Below are 21,026 nucleotides of genomic sequence, written 5' to 3' on the forward strand. Positions count from 1 at the left end.
TTCTTATATATATTTTCAAAGAAGCTTGGATCATCATTATTCGGACCGTATAGGTTAACAAGCCATATTTGTTTATTGTCCAATAACATATTTAAAATAATCCATCTACCTTGAGGATCTGTTTGGACAATTTGCACATTTGGATCAAAATTATTGTTAATTAAAACCATCACCCCTTTTGAATTTCTTTGCCCATGGGAGAAATATATTTTGCCCCCCCAGTTCTTTTTCCACAAAACTTCATCTAAAACTGTTGAATGGGTTTCCTGTAAACAATAGATATTATAATCCTTCTCTTTTAGCCAGGTAAATACTGATCGTCTTTTCTTATTATCTGCTAAGCCATTACAATTGTAACTGGCTATACTTATTTCACCACTTACCATAATGAGACACACCTTTCATTCTTTTAATCAGAATATATTTTTGTAAACGTACTATTAAAAAGTAACCTAATGATTGAGTGTCTATATAGTTGTACCATGATATTTGCATTTCTACTAAGTAAACCTCCAATTGGTCCCTACTATTCCACCCGCTAAAAGGCCTCATCTCGAGATGGCTTGTCATCCCAATGCCCGGTAGACCACCCTCGACCCCCTGTATCCCATAGCCCTGAACCGACTGGGATCCATTCTTTGAAAAGAGCATACAGTGCCATTTACCGAATTGAAGAAGATCAATTACCATATGCATTTCCATTGCCCTCACCTCGATTTGTATTATATATATCTGTGGATCATCCTCTATTGTCCCTAACATCTTTTACTTCTTCCTTCGCAACAGTTGTGGGATACACACATACACCCACACACACTCAGCCCTTACCCCCACACAACCATAAGCTCACTTTCTCAACAATTGCACCATCCCAGAGCCCAACTCAAGATGGGTCATGATTTACAAATGCACTTGCAGTTGCAGCTGCATACCCACATGTTTCCAGTAGACCACCATAGTCTCTGTGCCCAAGAACGCCAAGGTAACCTGCCTAAATGACTATCGCCACGTAGCACTAACGTCTGTAGCCATGAAATACTTTGAAAGGCTGGTCGTGGTTCAGATCAACACCATCACCCCTGGACCCACTCCAATTCACATACCGCCCCAACAGATCCACAGATGACGCAATCTCTATTGCACTCCACACTGCCCTTTCCCACCTGGACAAGAGGAACACCTATGTGAGAATTCTGTTCATTGACTACAACTCAGCGTTCAACACCTTAGTGCCCTCCAAGCTCATCACTAAGCTAAAGACCCTGGGAGTAAACACCTTCCTCTACAACTGGATCCTGGACTTCCTGACGGGCCGCCCCCAGGTGGTAAGGGTAGGCAACAACACATCCGCCACACAGACACCCTACTGTACTCCCTGTTCACCCACGACTGCGTGGCCACGTACGACTCAAACACCATCATTACGTTTTCTGACGACACGACGGTGGTAGGCCTGCTCACCGATGACGATGAGACAGCCTATAGGGAGGTCAGTGACCTGGCAGTGTGGTATCAGGACAACAAAATCTCCCTTAATGTCTGCAAGACAAAGGAGCTGATCACTGACTACAGGAAACAGAGGGCCGAGCACGCCCCCATTCGCCTCGACGGGGCTGTAGTGGAGCGGGTCGAGAGCTTCAAGGTTCCTCGGTGTCCACATCACTAAGGAATTAACATGGTCCACACACACCCACACAGTCATGAAGAAGCCACGACAACGCCTCTTCCACCTCAGGAGGCACGGCAACGCCTCTTCCCCCTCAGGAGGCACGGCAACGCCTCTTCCCCCTCAGGAGGCACGGCAACGCCTCTTCCCCCTCAGGAGGCACGGCAACGCCTCCTCCCCCTCAGGAGGCACGGCAACGCCTCCTCCCCCTCAGGAGGCACGGCAACGCCTCCTCCCCCTCAGGAGGCACGGCAACGCCTCCTCCCCCTCAGGAGGCACGGCAACGCCTCTTCCCCCTCAGGAGGCACGGCAACGCCTCTTCCCCCTCAGGAGGCACGGCAACGCCTCTTCCCCCTCAGGAGGCACGGCAACGCCTCTTCCCCCTCAGGAGGCACGGCAACGCCTCTTCCCCCTCAGGAGGCACGACAACGCCTCTTCCCCTCGGGAGGCAGTAAAGATGTGTCATGGGACCTCAGATCCTCAAAGTTCTACAGCTGCACCATTGAAAGCATCTTGACAGGCTGCATTCCACCGTAAGGCCCTACAGAGGGTAGTGCGTTCGGCCCAGTACATCACTGGTACCCCGTGTATGTAGCCTAGTTAGCAATTATCTCTCACCCCTGCACATGGACTCAGTACTGGCCTCGGTACTAGCCTAGTTATCAATTATCTCTCACCCCTGCACATTGTCTCAGTACTGGCCTCGGTACTAGCCTAGTTATCAATTATCTCTCACCCCTGCACATGGACTCAGTACTGGCCTCGGTACTAGCCTAGTTATCAATTATCTCTCACCCCTGCACATGGACTCAGTACTGGCCCCGGTACTAGCCTAGTTATCAATTATATCTTACTCCTGCACATGGACTCAGTACTGGCCCCGGTACTAGCCTAGTTATCAATTATATCTTACTCCTGCACATGGAATCAGTACTGTTACCCAGTGTATGTACCTAGTTATCAATTATCTCTCACCCCTGCACATGGACTCAGTACTGGCCCCGGTACTAGCCTAGTTATCAATTATATCTTACTCCTGCACATGGAATCAGTACTGTTACCCAGTGTATGTACTTAGTTATCAATGATCTCTTACCCCTGCACATGGACTCAGTACTGGTACCCTGTGTATGTACTTAGTTATCAATGATCTCTTACTCCTGCACATGGACTCAGTACTGGTACCCTGTGTATGTAGCCTAGTTATCGTTCCTCATTGTTATTATGTTTCTCTCTGCATGGTTGTGAAGGGCCCGTCAGTAAGCACTTCACTGTTAGTCCACACCTGTTGTTTACCAAGCATTTGACAAATAAAACTTGTTTTGAAGTCACCTTAATGAATCTGTTTACTGACATGAGACAGAGGGAGTTGCATATCAAGGACAGTGAGGTGACTGACTGACTAACCGGGGTCCCAAACAACACGTTTGACCAGGGCCCATAGGGTGCCATTTGGGATGCAGACACTGACTGACTGGCTGACTAACTAAATAGCTGACTGGATAACTAACTAAATATCTGACTGACTGATTGGCTGGCTGGCTGGCTAACTAAATAGCTGACTGGATAACTAACTAAATATCTGACTGACTGATTGGCTGGCTGGCTGGCTAACTAAATAGCTGACTGACTGGCTGGCTAACTAACTAAATAGCTGACTGGCTAACTAACTAAATAGCTGTACTGGCTGGCTGTCGACCGACTGACCTGCATTTGATATCGTCAGGCGGGCGGACCAGTTGGCAGGAGGAGCCCAGCTTGGTGAGGACAGAGAAGACCTGTCCCCTCTCCCTCCACACGGCGTCCTCCCCCCCCTCCGACCCGCTGCCGCACCACAGCACAGAGAACACGATGTTAGTCAGCAGGTTACACAGTTCCTCCTCTGGCGTCTGCTGAAAGGGACCACACACACACACACAAGCACACAAGCACACACACACACACACACACACACACACCATAATCACAGTTAGACACACAGATACAGTACATTGTGTCAGACGGGCTAAACCGCGTCGGCATCTGCACAGCCGTATTCTAGGATATTGGACCGTTGGTTGAATAGTTTCATAATTCTCAGCACGACTCTATCCCTCATCACATTCAGTTGAATAGGAGTCATGTACACTGAGCCATGTTGGTTGTATAGGAGTCATGTACACTGAGCCATGTTGGTTGTATAGGAGTCATGTACACTGAGCCATGTTGGTTGTATAGGAGTCATGTACACTGAGCCATGTTGGTTGTATAGGAGTCATGTACACTGAGCCATGTTGGTTGTATAGGAGTCATGTACACTGAGCCATGTTGGTTGTATAGGAGTCATGTACACTGAGCCACGCTGGTTGTATAGGAGTCATGTACACTGAGCCATGTTGGTTGTATAGGAGTCATGTACACTGAGCCATGTTGGTTGTATAGGAGTCATGTACACTGAGCCACGCTGGTTGAATAGGAGTCATGTACACTGAGCCACGCTGGTTGAATAGGAGTCATGTACACTGAGCCATGTTGGTTGTATAGGAGTCATGTACACTGAGCCATGTTGGTTGTATAGGAGTCATGTACACTGAGCCACGTTGGTTGTATAGGAGTCATGTACACTGAGCCATGTTGGTTGTATAGGAGTCATGTACACTGAGCCACGCTGGTTGTATAGGAGTCATGTACACTGAGCCACGCTGGTTGTATAGGAGTCATGTACACTGAGCCACGCTGGTTGTATAGGAGTCATGTACACTGAGCCATGTTGGTTGTATAGGAGTCATGTACACTGAGCCACGCTGGTTGTATAGGAGTCATGTACACTGAGCCACGCTGGTTGAATAGGAGTCATGTACACTGAGCCACGCTGGTTGTATAGGAGTCATGTACACTGAGCCACGCTGGTTGTATAGGAGTCATGTACACTGAGCCATGTTGGTTGTATAGGAGTCATGTACACTGAGCCACGCTGGTTGAATAGGAGTCATGTACACTGAGCCACGCTGGTTGTATAGGAGTCATGTACACTGAGCCATGTTGGTTGTATAGGAGTCATGTACACTGAGCCATGTTGGTTGTATAGGAGTCATGTACACTGAGCCACGCTGGTTGTATAGGAGTCATGTACACTGAGCCACGCTGGTTGAATAGGAGTCATGTACACTGAGCCATGTTGGTTGAATAGGAGTCATGTACACTGAGCCATGTTGGTTGAATAGGAGTCATGTACACTGAGCCATGTTGGTTGAATAGGAGTCATGTACACTGAGCCACGCTGGTTGTATAGGAGTCATGTACACTGAGCCAGGCTGGTTGAATAGGAGTCATGTACACTGAGCCATGTTGGTTGTATAGGAGTCATGTACACTGAGCCATGTTGGTTGTATAGGAGTCATGTACACTGAGCCACGCTGGTTGAATAGGAGTCATGTACACTGAGCCATGTTGGTTGTATAGGAGTCATGTACACTGAGCCACGCTGGTTGTATAGGAGTCATGTACACTGAGCCATGTTGGTTGAATAGGAGTCATGTACACTGAGCCACGCTAGTTGTATAGGAGTCATGTACACTGAGCCACGCTGGTTGTATAGGAGTCATGTACACTGAGCCATGTTGGTTGTATAGGAGTCATGTACACTGAGCCACGCTGGTTGTATAGGAGTCATGTACACTGAGCCACGCTAGTTGTATAGGAGTCATGTACACTGAGCCACGCTGGTTGTATAGGAGTCATGTACACTGAGCCATGTTGGTTGTATAGGAGTCATGTACACTGAGCCATGTTGGTTGTATAGGAGTCATGTACACTGAGCCACGCTGGTTGTATAGGAGTCATGTACACTGAGCCACGCTGGTTGAATAGGAGTCATGTACACTGAGCCATGTTGGTTGTATAGGAGTCATGTACACTGAGCCATGTTGGTTGTATAGGAGTCATGTACACTGAGCCACGCTGGTTGTATAGGAGTCATGTACACTGAGCCACGCTGGTTGTATAGGAGTCATGTACACTGAGCCATGTTGGTTGTATAGGAGTCATGTACACTGAGCCATGTTGGTTGAATAGGAGTCATGTACACTGAGCCACGCTGGTTGTATAGGAGTCATGTACACTGAGCCATGTTGGTTGTATAGGAGTCATGTACACTGAGCCATGTTGGTTGTATAGGAGTCATGTACACTGAGCCATGTTGGTTGTATAGGAGTCATGTACACTGAGCCACGCTGGTTGAATAGGAGTCATGTACACTGAGCCACGTTGGATGGGATGTTTTTGTGGTATGAGGTCAGGCTGTGCGACCCCCGCAGATGGGGGTCACAGAGTCGACCAGACTATCATGGCTGTGGACTCTGAAACATGCTTACGGGATGCTAATACTTGTGCTTTTCTGACTGACACGTTTCCAGAGAAATCCGTTAACATTGTGGATATGGGACATTACACGAGACTGGGCTTCATGTTCAACACATGTGGTCCAGTTTATTCAAACACCACACGACATACCTCCTAGGAATGCTCAGTACCAGTGGTTAGGGTTAAGGTTAGGACAACAGTACCTGTGGGTTGGGTTAAGGTCAGGACAACAGTACCTCTGGTTAGGGTTAAGGTTAGGACAACAGTACCAGTGGTTAAGGTTAAGGTTAGGACAACAGTACCAGTGGTTAGGGTTAAGGTCAGGACAACAGTACCAGTGGTTAGGGTTAAGGTTAGGACAACAGTACCAGTGGTTAGGGTTAAGGTTAGGGCAGCAGTACCTGTGGTTAGGGTTAAGGTTAGGGCAGCAGTACCTGTGGTTAGGGTTAAGGTCAGGACAACAGTACCAGTGGTTAAGGTTAAGCTTAGGGCAGCAGTACCTGTGGTTAGGGTTAAGGTCAGGACAACAGTACCAGTGGTTACGGTTAAGGTTAGGGCAGCAGTACCTGTGGTTAGGGTTAAGGTCAGGACAACAGTACCAGTGGTTAAGGTTAAGCTTAGGGCAGCAGTACCTGTGGTTAAGGTTAAGGTCAGGACAACAGTACCAATGGTTAAGGTTAAGGTTAGGGCAGCAGTACCTGTGGGTTGGAGGTGTTGGAGATGGTGTCAGCTGCCCGGGGGTCAGTTCCATAGTTGGTGTCGTCCAGCACGTTGGACAGACTGGAGCTCTTCCTGGGTCTCAGAGAGGGGAACGACCGGCTGTGCTCCAGGGGGGAGGGGGTGCCTGCCTGGTTGTGGTTCCATGTCCCCGTCTCACCCCTCATACCCACCAGCTCCAGCTCAAAGGGCGAGGTGCCGAAGGGGGACAGAGGGTGGTAGAGAGCCTCCTCTTGGGGCCGAGTGGAGGGGATGTCCATGGTGTTGGACAGGGAGGACGAGCGGCTCCCCTGCTCTACCGAGTCAAACGACTTAAATTGGACAGAGTCGGCAAAGTCCTTCAACGTGCCTCCACTGCTGTTAGGGGAAGACCGAGAGAGGTCGGAGAAACCCTCTGAGATATTCCTCCCTCCCAGGCCCTCGCCGTCTCCCTCCTCCTCCTCCTCCTCCTCCTCCTCTTCCTCGTCCGGCGAGGTGTAAGGGAGGAAGACGTCTGTGTGAGTGTCCTGAGAGTCCTCTATGACCATGCTGTGATCTCTCCTGAGAGGGAAGCAGTTCAACATTTAGTAAGAGTTGTGTGTTAACTATAGCAGGGATAGAGCTGAACACATGTTAACTGACCTATATCAGGGGTAAAGAGCTGAACACATGTTAACTGACCTATAACAGGGATAGAGCTGAACACATGTTAACTGATCTATAACAGGGGTAGAGCTGAACACATGTTAACTGATCTATAGCAGGGATAAAGAGCTGAACACATGTTAACTGATCTATAGCAGGGATAGAGCTGAACACATGTTAACTGACCTATAGCAGGGATAGAGCTGAACACATGCTGACTGATCTATAGCAGAGTTACACAGCTGAACACATGCTGACTGATCTATAGCAGAGTTACACAGCTGAACACATGCTGACTGATCTATAGCAGGGATAGAACTGAACACATGTTAACTGATCTATAGCAGGGGTAAAGAGCTGAACACATGTTAACTGATCTATAACAGGGGTAGAGCTGAACACATGTTAACTGATCTATAGCAGGGGTAAAGAGCTGAACACATGTTAACTGATCTATAGCAGGGGTAGAGCTGAACACATGTTAACTGATCTATAGCAGGGGTAGAGCTGAACACATGTTAACTGATCTATAGCAGGGGTAGAGCTGAACACATGTTAACTGATCTATAGCAGGGGTAAAGAGCTGAACACATGTTAACTGATCTATAGCAGGGATAGAACTGAACACATGTTAACTGATCTATAGCAGGGGTAAAGAGCTGAACACATGTTAACTGACCTATAACAGGGGTAGAGCTGAACACATGTTAACTGATCTATAGCAGGGGTAGAGCTGAACACATGTTAACTGATCTATAGCAGGGGTAAAGAGCTGAACACATGTTAACTGATCTATAGCAGGGGTAGAGCTGAACACATGTTAACTGATCTATAGCAGGGATAAAGAGCTGAACACATGTTAACTGATCTATAGCAGGGGTAGAACTGAACACATGTTAACTGATCTATAGCAGGGGTAGAGCTGAACACATGTTAACTGATCTATAGCAGGGGTAAAGAGCTGAACACATGTTAACTGATCTATAGCAGGGGTAGAACTGAACACATGTTAACTGATCTATAGCAGGGGTAAAGAGCTGAACACATGTTAACTGATCTATAGCAGGGATAGAACTGAACACATGTTAACTGATCTATAGCAGGGGTAAAGAGCTGAACACATGTTAACTGACCTATAACAGGGGTAGAGCTGAACACATGTTAACTGATCTATAACAGGGGTAGAGCTGAACACATGTTAACTGATCTATAACAGGGGTAGAGCTGAACACATGTTAACTGATCTATAGCAGGGGTAAAGAGCTGAACACATGTTAACTGATCTATAACAGGGGTAGAGCTGAACACATGTTAACTGATCTATAGCAGGGGTAGAGCTGAACACATGTTAACTGATCTATAGCAGGGGTAGAGCTGAACACATGTTAACTGATCTATAAGAGGGGTAAAGAGCTGAACACATGTTAACTGATCTATAGCAGGGATAGAGCTGAACACATGTTAACTGATCTATAACAGGGGTAGAGCTGAACACATGTTAACTGATCTATAGCAGGGATAAAGAGCTGAACACATGTTAACTGATCTATAGCAGGGGTAAAGAGCTGAACACATGTTAACTGATCTATAGCAGGGATAGAGCTGAACACATGTTAACTGATCTATAACAGGGGTAAAGAGCTGAACACATGTTAACTGATCTATAACAGGGGTAGAGCTGAACACATGTTAACTGATCTATAGCAGGGATAAAGAGCTGAACACATGTTAACTGATCTATAACAGGGTTAGAGCTGAACACATGTTAACTGATCTATAACAGGGGTAAAGAGCTGAACACATGTTAACTGATCTATAGCAGGGATAAAGAACTGAACACATGTTAACTGATCTATAACAGGGGTAGAGCTGAACACATGTTAACTGATCTATAGCAGGGATAAAGAGCTGAACACATGTTAACTGATCTATAACAGGGGTAAAGAGCTGAACACATGTTAACTGATCTATAACAGGGGTAAAGAACTGAACACATGTTAACTGATCTATAGCAGGGATAGAGCTGAACACATGTTAACTGATCTATAACAGAGGTAAAGAGCTGAACACATGTTAACTGATCTATAACAGGGGTAAAGAGCTGAACACATGTTAACTGATCTATAACAGGGGTAGAGCTGAACACATGTTAACTGATCTATAACAGGGGTAAAGAGCTGAACACATGTTAACTGATCTATAACAGGGGTAGAGCTGAACACATGTTAACTGATCTATAACAGGGGTAAAGCTGAATCCAGAAACTATCTTGTTTATTGTCCAGAAATATAAAATATCACTTAAGTTATTATTGATTCCCAACTTTTCGAATCGATACAGATTCCCTCAATCGACTAATGTAACTCATCTCTACCTGAGAGGGGGGCGGGAGGAGGAGGGGTCCAGGGAGCTGTGGGTGCTGGAGCCTGCCAGGGAGGGACCACGAGACTCATAGGACTCCTTCATATAGAGCTTAGTTAACACATCCTGCCAGCCTGGCTGGCGGGCCAGCTGGCGAACATAGTCCTCATTGTCATAGATCAGGTAGAAGAGCTGGGAGAAGGAGAGAGAGGAGCGATGGAGAGAGAGAGAGAGAGAGAGAGAGAGAGAGAGAGAGAGAGAGAGAGAAGTGATGTAGAGAGAGAGAGAGAGAGAGAGAGAGAGAGAGAGAGAGAGAGAAGTGATGTAGAGAGAGAGAGGGGGGGGCGAGGGAGAGAGCAGGGGGAAAGAGAGAGAGGGAGAGAAAGATAAAAACAGGGAACAATCAAGCCTGTAGCTGCCCGATAGTATATACCTTTAGCTGCTATATAGTCTATACCTTTAGCTGCTATATAGTCTATACCTTTAGCTGCCCAATAGGCTATACCTTTAGCTGCTCTATAGTCTATACCTGTAGCTGCCCAATAGTCTATACCTTTAGCTGCCCAATAGTCTATACCTTTAGCTGCTCTATAGTCTATACCTGTAGCTGCCCAATAGTCTATACCTTTAGCTGCTCTATAGTCTATACCTGTAGCTGCCCAATAGTCTATACCTTTAGTTGCCCAATAGTCTATACCTTTAGCTGCTCTATAGTCTATACCTGTAGCTGCCCAATAGTTTATACCTTTAGCTGCTCTATAGTCTATACCTGTAGCTGCCCTATAGTCTATACCTGTAGCTGCCCTATAGTCTATACCTTTAGCTGCCCAATAGTATATACCTTTAGCTGCCCTATAGTCTATACATTTAGCTGCCCTATAGTCTATACCTTTAGCTGCCCAATAGTATATACCTTTAGCTGCTCTATAGTCTATACCTGTAGCTGCCCTATAGTCTATACCTTTAGCTGCCCAATAGTCTATACCTTTAGCTGCCCAATAGTCTATACCTTTAGCTGCCCAATAGTCTATACCTTTAGCTGCTCAATAGTCTATACCTGTAGCTGCCCAATAGTCTATACCTGTAGCTGCCCTATAGTCTATACCTTTAGCTGTCCAATAGTATATACCTTTAGCTGCCCTATAGTCTATACCTTTAGCTGCCCTATAGTCTATACCTTTAGCTGCCCAATAGTATATATCTTTAGCTGCCCTATAGTCTATACCTTTAGCTGCCCAATAGTCTATACCTTTAGCTGCCCAATAGTATATACCTGTAGCTGCTCTATATAGTCTATACCTGTAGCTGCCCTATAGTCTATACCTTTAGCTGCCCGATAGTATATATCTTTAGCTGCCCTATAGTCTATACCTTTAGCTGCCCTATAGTCTATACCTTTAGCTGCCCTATAGTCTATACCTTTAGCTGCTCTATAGTCTATACCTTTAGCTGCCCTATAGTCTATACCTTTAGCTGCTCTATAGTCTATACCTTTAGCTGCCCTATAGTCTATACCTTTAGCTGCCCTATAGTCTATACCTTTAGCTGCTCTATAGTCTATACCTTTAGCTGCCCTATAGTCTATACCTTTAGCTGCCCTATAGTCTATACCTTTAGCTGCTCTATAGTCTATACCTGTAGCTGCCCTATAGTCTATACCTTTAGCTGCTCTATAGTCTATACCTGTAGCTGCCCAATAGTCTATACCTTTAGCTGCCCAATAGTCTATACCTTTAGCTGCTCTATAGTCTATACCTGTAGCTGCCCAATAGTCTATACCTTTAGCTGCTCTATAGTCTATACCTGTAGCTGCCCTATAGTCTATACCTGTAGCTGCCCTATAGTCTATACCTTTAGCTGCCCAATAGTATATACCTTTAGCTGCCCTATAGTCTATACCTTTAGCTGCCCTATAGTCTATACCTTTAGCTGCCCAATAGTCTATACCTTTAGCTGCTCAATAGTCTATACCTGTAGCTGCCCAATAGTCTATACCTTTAGCTGCCCTATAGTCTATACCTTTAGCTGCCCTATAGTCTATACCTTTAGCTGCCCAATAGTATATATCTTTAGCTGCCCTATAGTCTATACCTTTAGCTGCCCAATAGTCTATACCTTTAGCTGCCCAATAGTATATACCTGTAGCTGCTCTATATAGTCTATACCTGTAGCTGCCCTATAGTCTATACCTTTAGCTGCCCGATAGTATATATCTTTAGCTGCCCTATAGTCTATACCTTTAGCTGCCCTATAGTCTATACCTTTAGCTGCCCTATAGTCTATACCTTTAGCTGCTCTATAGTCTATACCTTTAGCTGCCCTATAGTCTATACCTTTAGCTGCTCTATAGTCTATACCTTTAGCTGCCCTATAGTCTATACCTTTAGCTGCCCTATAGTCTATACCTTTAGCTGCCCTATAGTCTATACCTGTAGCTGCCCAATAGTATATACCTTTAGCTGCTCTATAGTCTATACCTGTAGCTGCCCTATAGTCTATACCTTTAGCTGCCCAATAGTATATACCTTTAGCTGCCCTATAGTCTATACCTTTAGCTGCCCTATAGTCTATACCTGTAGCTGCCCTATAGTCTATACCTGTAGCTGCCCTATAGTCTATACCTTTAGCTGCCCAATAGTATATACCTTTAGCTGCTCTATAGTCTATACCTTTAGCTGCCCTATAGTCTATACCTTTAGCTGCCCAATAGTATATACCTTTAGCTGCTCTATAGTCTATACCTGTAGCTGCCCTATAGTCTATACCTTTAGCTGCCCGATAGTATATACCTTTAGCTGCCCTATAGTCTATACCTTTAGCTGCCCTATAGTCTATACCTTTAGCTGCCCAATAGTCTATACCTTTAGCTGCCCTATAGTCTATACCTTTAGCTGCCCTATAGTCTATACCTTTAGCTGCCCTATAGTCTATACCTTTAGCTGCCCTATAGTCTATACCTTTAGCTGCCCTATAGTCTATACCTTTAGCTGCCCTATAGTCTATACCTTTACCTGCCCAATAGTCTATACCTTTATCTTCAATTGTACTATACTTAGTAATGACCTGAGAGAATGTGAAGATATACAGTGGAGGGGAAAGAGGACAGTGGATGGGAAAGAGGACTAGAGGAGGGGAAAGAGGACTAGAGGAGGGGAAAGAGGACTAGAGGAGGGGAAAGAGGAGTGGAGGAGGGGAAAGAGGGGTGGAGGAGGGGAAAGAGGACTAGAGGAGGGGAAAGAGGACTGGAGGTGGGGAAAGAGGACTAGAGGTGGGGAAAGAGGACTAGAGGTGGGGAAAGAGGACTAGAGGTGGGGAAAGAGGACTAGAGGTGGGGAAAGAGGACTAGAGGAGGGGAAAGAGAACTAGAGGAGGGGAAAGAGGAGGGGAAAGAGGAGGGGAAAGAGGACTAGAGGAGGGGAAAGAGGACTAGAGGAGGGGAAAGAGGACTAGAGGAGGGGAAAGAGGACTAGAGGTGGGGAAACAGGACTAGAGGTGGGGAAACAGGACTAGAGGTGGGGAAACAGGACTAGAGGTGGGGAAACAGGACTAGAGGTGGGGAAAGAGGTGGGGAAAGAGGTGGGGAAAGAGGACTAGAGGAGGGGAAAGAGGACTAGAGGAGGGGAAAGAGGACTAGAGGAGGGGAAAGAGGACTAGAGGTGGGGAAAGAGGACTAGAGGAGGGGAAAGAGGACTAGAGGAGGGGAAAGAGGACTAGAGGAGGAGAAAGAGGACTAGAGGAGGGGAAAGAGGACTGGAGGAGGGGAAAGAGGACTAGAGGTGGGGAAAGAGGACTAGAGGAGGGGAAAGAGGACTAGAGGAGGGGAAAGAGGACTAGAGGAGGGGAAAGAGGACTAGAGGAGGGGAAACAGGACTAGAGGAGGGGAAACAGGACTAGGAGGGGAAACAGGACTAGAGGAGGGGAAAGAGGACTAGAGGAGGGGAAACAGGACAGTGGAAGGGAAAGAAGATTAGAGTAGGTAGGGACTGACCTTGCGACAGACATCCAGACGGACAGTGAGCTCAGCACGGTGGGACAGATGGACCACAGCCAGCAGGTCTCTGAAGTTAGGAGTGGCATCTACACAAAACAATGACAATCAGAAGTACACAGTAAAGTATATCCCCAATAGATATACATACTATAGGAACAACAAGGAGAGGGGTTATACACAGTAAAGTATATACCCTATAGACATACAGTTGAAGTCGGAAGTTTACATGCACTAAGTTGACTGTGCATTCAAACAACTTGGAAAATTCCAGAAAATTATGTTATGGCTTTAAAAGCTTCTGATAGGCTAAATGACATCACTTGAGTCAATTGGAGGTGTACCTGTGGATGTATTTCAAGGCCTACCTTCAAACTTAGTGCCTCTTTGCTTGACATCATGGGAAAATCAAAAGAAATCAGCCAAGACCTCCACAAGTCTGGTGGAGGTCTTGGGAGCAATTTCCAAACGCCTGAAGGTACCACGTTCATCTGTACAAACAATAGTACGCAAGTATAAACACCATGGGACCACGCAGCCGTCATACCGCTCAGGAAGGAGACGCGTTCTGTCTCCTAGAGATGAACGTACATTGGTGCGAAAAGTGAAAATCAATCCCAGAACAACAGCAAAGGACCTTGTGAAGATGCTGGAGGAAACAGGTACAAAAGTATCTATATCCACAGTAAAACGAGTCCTAGATCGACATAACCTGAAAGGCCGCTCAGCAAGGAAGAAGCCACTGCTCCAAAACCGCCATAAAAAAGCCAGACTACGGTTTGCAACTGCACATAGGGACAAAGATCGTACTTTTTGGAGAAATGTCCTCTGGTCTGATGACAAAAATAGAACTGTTTGGCCATAATGACCATCGTTATGTTTGGAGGAAAAGGGGGAGGCTTGCAAGCTGAAGAACACCATCCCAACCGTGAAGCACGGGGGTGGCAGCATCATGTTGTGGGGGTGCTTTGCTGTAGGAGGGACTGGTGCACTTCACAAAATAGATGGCATCATGAGAAAGGAAAATTATGTGGATATATTGAAGCAACATCTCAAGACATCAGTCAGGAAGTTAAAGCTTGGTCACAAATGGGTCTTCCAAATGGACAATGACCCCAAGCATACTTCCAAAGTTTTGACAAAATGACTTAAGGACAACAAAGTCAAGGTATTGGAGTGGCCATCACAAAGCCCTGACCTCAATCCTATAGAAAATGTGTGGGCAGAACTGAAAAAACATGTGCGAGCAAGGAGTGCCTACAAACCTGACTCAGTTACACCAGCTCTGTCAGGAGGAATGGGCCAAAATTCACCCAACTTGTTATGGGAAGGTTGTGGAAGGCTACCCGAAATGTTTGACCCAAGTGACGTTTGAGAGACGCAAAGCCTTCTTCACGTGACACGAGGAGTGTTATTTTCCTTGTGTTATTTTCTTCCACACATCAATGCGGTGTGTGGAGGGAGGGAGTACAGTTCCCACAGGGCCAACCTGACTCATTACACCAAATAACATCAGTGACACACATGACCTACAATTAGTCAGCACTTCCTATTGAGACTCCTACTTCTCCTGCTGGCTAAGTTTACTAATGACCATGCCTAGTTGATGCGTTGCCGCCTGAAAGAGCGCACAGGCCCCTACAGAGAATTATCTACATTGTCAACACTAGCAGCAGCACCAATATGGCTGCAGGCCACTCCGAAACATACTTCAGAACCCGTTTAAAGATCACTACTACTGGCAAATGTGTAACTCACATCGTCTTTTAAAATCAGCAGGCGGCAAAACGCAACAGATGTTAAATCCAATATACAGTAAGATGCAGTCAACCAATGTTAGTGTCTGAACATGGGGCTTCTATCATCCACGTTTTCCTGTAATCATCTAGAATGAAATGATAACATTCGCCCCATTGCCTGGTCATTTGTGGGCCAGTCCATGTCTCATTGCCTGTGTCGGGGAGGGCAGCGGGAAGAGGTTCTGAGGAACCCAGTCTCAGTGACCCTCCTGGGTCCTAGTTCATAGGGGAGTCCCAGAGGCAGAACAGTATATCCGCCCAGACCCCACAGGGTGCTTCAGCTTCATCATAGTAGTAAAGTAGCACATCGCTCTAACCAGCACGAGTGGCTGTCTGGTCTCCAGCCACGCTCTCCTAACCAGCACTAGTGCCCGTCTGTCTCCAGCCCGCTCTCCTAACCACACTAGTTCTGTCTGTCTCCCCCGCTCGACTACCAGCACTATTGTCTTATCTGTCTCTTGCTCGCTCTGCTCTCCTCATCCTTCTGTCACGCAACCAGGAATTCAAGCTCACTATAACCGCAACACATTTCCTCCACACGACGCTCAAACTCAGCCTCCTCATAGTGGCCTCTTCCTCTGTATTACTGGAGCTTTTGTGAAGCAGATTGGATGTCGTAAAAAAAAGGCTCGACCCAACAGCGTCCTCCACTATCTAGCACTGCCTGTACTCAGGCATTCTACGTCCAGAATGAATGACGTGTACGGGAACACAGTTGGTGTACAAAACTGTTGAAGCAGTTTGATGAGTTGTTGTGGAAACCCAAAATATATCTGACTAGGTGATAATAGTTTATTTTCTGAAGAAGACAGTGTTTGTGAATGACTTTGTATTGGGAGTGTTAGATGTGTTCACTGGAAAGCTGCTATAGCTTCGTATGAAGTCATTACAAGGTACCTTGACCGATGTGTACCTGCTCTGCACCAGTACGGCACAAGTAAAAGTCTCAGTCAAATAGAATATGCCCTCACAGTCGTCGCTTTGTCCAGTTTAGACATCAGGGGCTCTGCATAAACACGTGTCTTTTTAATTTCAACGCCAAAGCCTCATACCTGACCGTCTGTCGTCCTCAGTGACATGAAGATATAATTACCTGAAGAAATCACATCATTGTCAGTTATCCACCAGTAGAGGTCTGCCTGACTGATTTCTTCATAACACCTCTACTACACCCTGTCATATTTTCATACCCGTCACACACCTCAGATCGTTTCTGTGTCACTATCTCCTCCCGACACTCTCCCACACAACTCAAGACGTCCCTAACTAAAACCGGAAACTTCATTCCTTCAAAGTTATTTTACGCACTATGTTACAAGTTCTCATCTTGCCAGACCATGTCCACCAGCAATTTTCCCTAAATAGTCACAATATCACCTAATGATAATAAATTACATTAAGAAAATATAGTTATAATTACCAAGATTCTCCCGTGGTTCCATTATTATTAAGCTATCTGTCATTGTAATTTACTGGCCTAGTATCAGCCAATATGGGTAGATGTAGTTTTTGAAGTCAGCAGAGTTGGAGAGACTTGCCCTTTCTCTTGAGTTATTTTTTTTTATAAGGCTACCTTGGAGTTTCAAACTGAGAAATAGCCTATAGGGTTGACAATATGTATTATCTAGCAATAGCCTAATATATTTATAAAAGTTAATTTCATATTTTTAGTTAGAGTGCAAGTATATTCACGAACGACAAGGGAAACAGGCTCCCACCCTCAAATATTACACATATTTCTCAATAAAAACTCATTTTGTTCATAATTTTCTATCGAAAAATTCGCAAAGGTACTGAATGAATGTACTCACAAGAAAGAGCGAAACAAAAACAGCAACCCTACTCTCTCATCTAAACGAATCCAATACTGTCTACTGTCTGGTCCAAAACGAGCGTGAACCATTCTTGCCGCCAGTTAGCTTGAATCAAAGCGAGCAGCGAGCATTATGGCCTCCCTTTGACAAAAAAAAGTTATACATTGCCAATGAGCCGTTGAGACTAAAACCTGAGGGAGATCACTTGTGGAATTGGATCCCGGACGGGGAAAAAACAGGTTTCAAAGTGAGCCAGCTTGAGATTTGGGCATCTTCCTTGATCAAATCGCTGTTGGAGAGCATAAGTCATTACAGAAACAACTTGAATTGTTGCAATCTCGTTGTTACTCAAAATGGTGGCTATACTAAGATAGATAGAATTCCTCTCCCCTAAATTAGCCTGATTGGAGATATGGAATTGGACTTGCTTAATTCTACTCAGTACTACTGGTCAATGATGTAAACGCGATTCTGATCAAACCATTATATCTACATTGTTGTGCCCCTACCCTGAGAGGCTATATGATGATGCTAAGGCTAATGTTAACTAACTGAAACGTTAACCCATTGAATGTGAAGTTATGGCTAGCGAGCAATGCAATTTTAGCTAGGTACTCCTATGGACAACAACAAAAATACAAGCCGTGTACTGTATGACAGAGTGGGGAGACCGTTTTGGTCAATCATGAGAGATAGGCATTGGCACTTTCTCTATACAATGTTGGGTGAGTAAACATGGTTTTCTCACTTGCACGATAACACAACCAGGAAATCAGAAACATGGAACAGCCCATCATATTTAATGTGATGTTGATTTGACTAAATTGTTTTTCTTATCTTTTAGTTGTCACTGTTGTAATCTTACATCAGGAGTGTTTGATAGATGTGAAAATGTTAAGTTGACATAGTGCTGAATATAAGTAGATGCGGCCACTTTTTCTTTTTGTGACTTGCGGTAACTGTCTGTGGTTTCTAAATCAAAGTTGTATTTAGGTGGTCCGGAATGTCGGAAACATGAACTTGCTTAAGAAGTAACTGTGGATCATGTAACTGTCTTAACCTAAAAAGTGAAATCAAATAAATACAAACATGCAACATTCGTCGTGGACTTCACTGACAAGAGGTAATGCTGTCCGGTTTTCGTGATAACGAACAAGGTGTGGCTGAATTTATTCTGCCAACTAGTCTTATTGTCTACGGGCCTATATAATCACCAGTCACAAGGCATATGAACTAACAGCAAACAAACAGCAATTGTAATATGGCTTCACGTTTGGCTTCCCAGGTCATTTTAAGACCGCACGCAAACCGCTAACTGTTAAGATTTAACTGACACAGGTGACATTCTTTCACGCCCATGTCCAACGCCTACTCTAATTTCATCAATGACCACGCATGAAACTCGGCCCTCCGAACTCAACCCCGCCCGACTACACAGGAGAGGTTAGCTACTGAAGTTTGAAGCAGACACGATTTCTGAGTGTTTTGAATAATGTGAAAAAGTCATTTTAATACAATAATAAGGCTTAGGCTAAGCATCCAATGGCACAGCAGAACATGGGATTGATTTCAGACATGTTACAATCTTGGTGGGGGAGGCAAAAAATAATCAAGTGTGGAATCCAACCAGCATAACCACTACACCACAACAACTAAACAATTCTGAATTGCACTATAAACGGATGACCAAACGGTGGCCCTACAAAACCTAGTTGAGGAGGGACCCTCCATAAAGACTGTCCCCAACAGACATCCCAAACATATTGCATATTGATTATCTCCGCTACACCTGGTTTATCAAGCAGGAGCTTTGGTCCTGCTAAGCGGAAAAACAGTTTCATTCAGCGTCATTTACTGAGCCCTTTTAAAAAAAACATAGCTGATATGGCTGCCTTGATTTAAACAAATGTTGGTATTCTACTGAAAACAATTGAAACTGTAACAAAACTGGCGATAAGGGACTCGAAGCGAGATAGAGGTTCATCTGTACATTTTGATTAAAGACAATGCAGCTGAGCTAAGGACAGACATATTTTCAATATAACTATTGTTTAGCAACATTTTTGTAATGTACAGCAACAGAATTCAGTAACATAGGCCGTTAGTACAAGTTTGCTCGAAAATCTTGTACCAACAACCAAATACAAACCTAGGGTACAATAAGGGGGCAATATAGCAGACAATGAAAGCTCTTAACAATATTTTATGTTATATTTCTCAAAAACAGGTTTAGGCTATTGTTCGCACACAAGATCAGAACAGTGGGCTAAATTAAGAGGGGTCAAATAGACCAAATTCTTTGGGTGAGGCACGAACATCTTATGGCATACTACATCTCTACTAACATACCAACATTAGTTATGACTTTCTTAGCTACAGTAATACATATCTCCCTGGCATATTACAATCTTTATGCAGGCAGCATACAATACATTTTTGACATCACCTTGTTGGTGTGCTGATGCTCACGTTGACGGAGGGTGGACGCGGGCAGTCCTTCAGCGCTGCAATTTTTTGTCAAAGTCAGGCATGTCTCTGGGATTTATGGTAGCTATCAAAACAACTTAGAACTCAGGAAAAAAACATTGTCGAATCATGATGACGCATTGATCATTCCATGTCGTAGCTCTAGAAAAGAGGCTGGATTTACAATTCCGAGTTGGATGAACCGCTCAAAACGGTTTAATTCCTACTTCCATTAGTCTTGAACATCCCTGAATCAAGTTTTTTTGCAGTTCCGAAGTTAACAGTTTGTTTTGAAGCGCAAGAAAGAGCACAAATACCATTGGCAGCATGGCCCATGTTGAATGTTTATCATTTATTAATTTTTGAAAAGAGACCCTTAATCCAGATTTGGGACAACCAAAACAGCACTCCACTGAATAGCAGCATAGTGATATGGACTTGGCATGATTTCAGATAGCCACTGTCCATGATTCCGTATTCCACACACCACTTTTTGAATTTGCGAAGTCAGGGGTCTGATCACTGTATCTATTAAACTGTTCTGTATCTATGTGGGTTATATTCAACGGAGGGGTGGTAGGGGTATATCATGTTCTGTATCTAGTGGGTTATATTCAAGCTGTTCTTTATCTAGTGGGGTTTATTTCAAGCTGTTCTGTATCTAGTGGGGTTATATTCAAGCTGTTCTGTATCTAGTGGGGTTTTTATATTCAGCTGTTTGCTGTATCTATCACATATGTGGGGTTATATTCAAGCTGTTCTGTATCTAGTTGGGGTTATATTCAAGCTGTTCTGGTATCTAGTTGGGTTATAATGCAAACTGTTCTGTATCTAGTGGGGTTATATTCAAGCTGTTCTGTATCTAGTGGGGTTATATTCAAGCTGTTCTGTATCTAGTGGGGTTATATTCAAGCTGTTCTGTAGCTAGTTGGGTTATATTTCAACTGTTCTGTATCTGTGTGGTTTATAAAAACTGTTCTGTATCTAGTGTCGTTATATTCAAACTGTTTCTGTATCTAGTGGGGTTATATTCAAACTTGTTCTGTATCTAGTGGGTATATTCAAGCTGTTCTGTAGCTAGTGGGGTTATATTCAAACTGTTTCTGTATCTAGTGGGGTTATATTCAAACTGTTCTGTTGCTAGTGGGGTTATATTCAAACTGTTTTTCTGTATCTAGTGGGGTATATTCAAACTGTTTCGTATCTAGGTGTGTTATATTCAACTCTGTTCTGTATCTATAGTGGGTTAA

At 44.6% G+C, this 21,026-nt stretch overlaps 1 protein-coding gene across 1 annotated transcript in view; it reads right to left on the bottom strand.

The window, feature by feature from the left end:
* nbeal2 (neurobeachin-like 2) overlaps positions 1-21,026 on the bottom strand; it is a 72,289-nt gene that overhangs the window by 38,689 nt on the left and 12,574 nt on the right. The window contains exons 6-9 of the mRNA XM_038976480.1: positions 13,698-13,786; positions 9,723-9,901; positions 6,706-7,264; positions 3,374-3,558 (exon numbers count right to left, since the gene is read on the bottom strand). Coding sequence (XP_038832408.1) covers positions 3,374-3,558; positions 6,706-7,264; positions 9,723-9,901; positions 13,698-13,786 — 1,012 coding nt within the window. The remainder of the gene's footprint in view (positions 1-3,373; positions 3,559-6,705; positions 7,265-9,722; positions 9,902-13,697; positions 13,787-21,026) is intronic.

Source organism: Salvelinus namaycush, chromosome 37, assembly GCF_016432855.1.
Source record: "Salvelinus namaycush isolate Seneca chromosome 37, SaNama_1.0, whole genome shotgun sequence".
Classification (NCBI taxonomy): domain Eukaryota; kingdom Metazoa; phylum Chordata; class Actinopteri; order Salmoniformes; family Salmonidae; genus Salvelinus; species Salvelinus namaycush.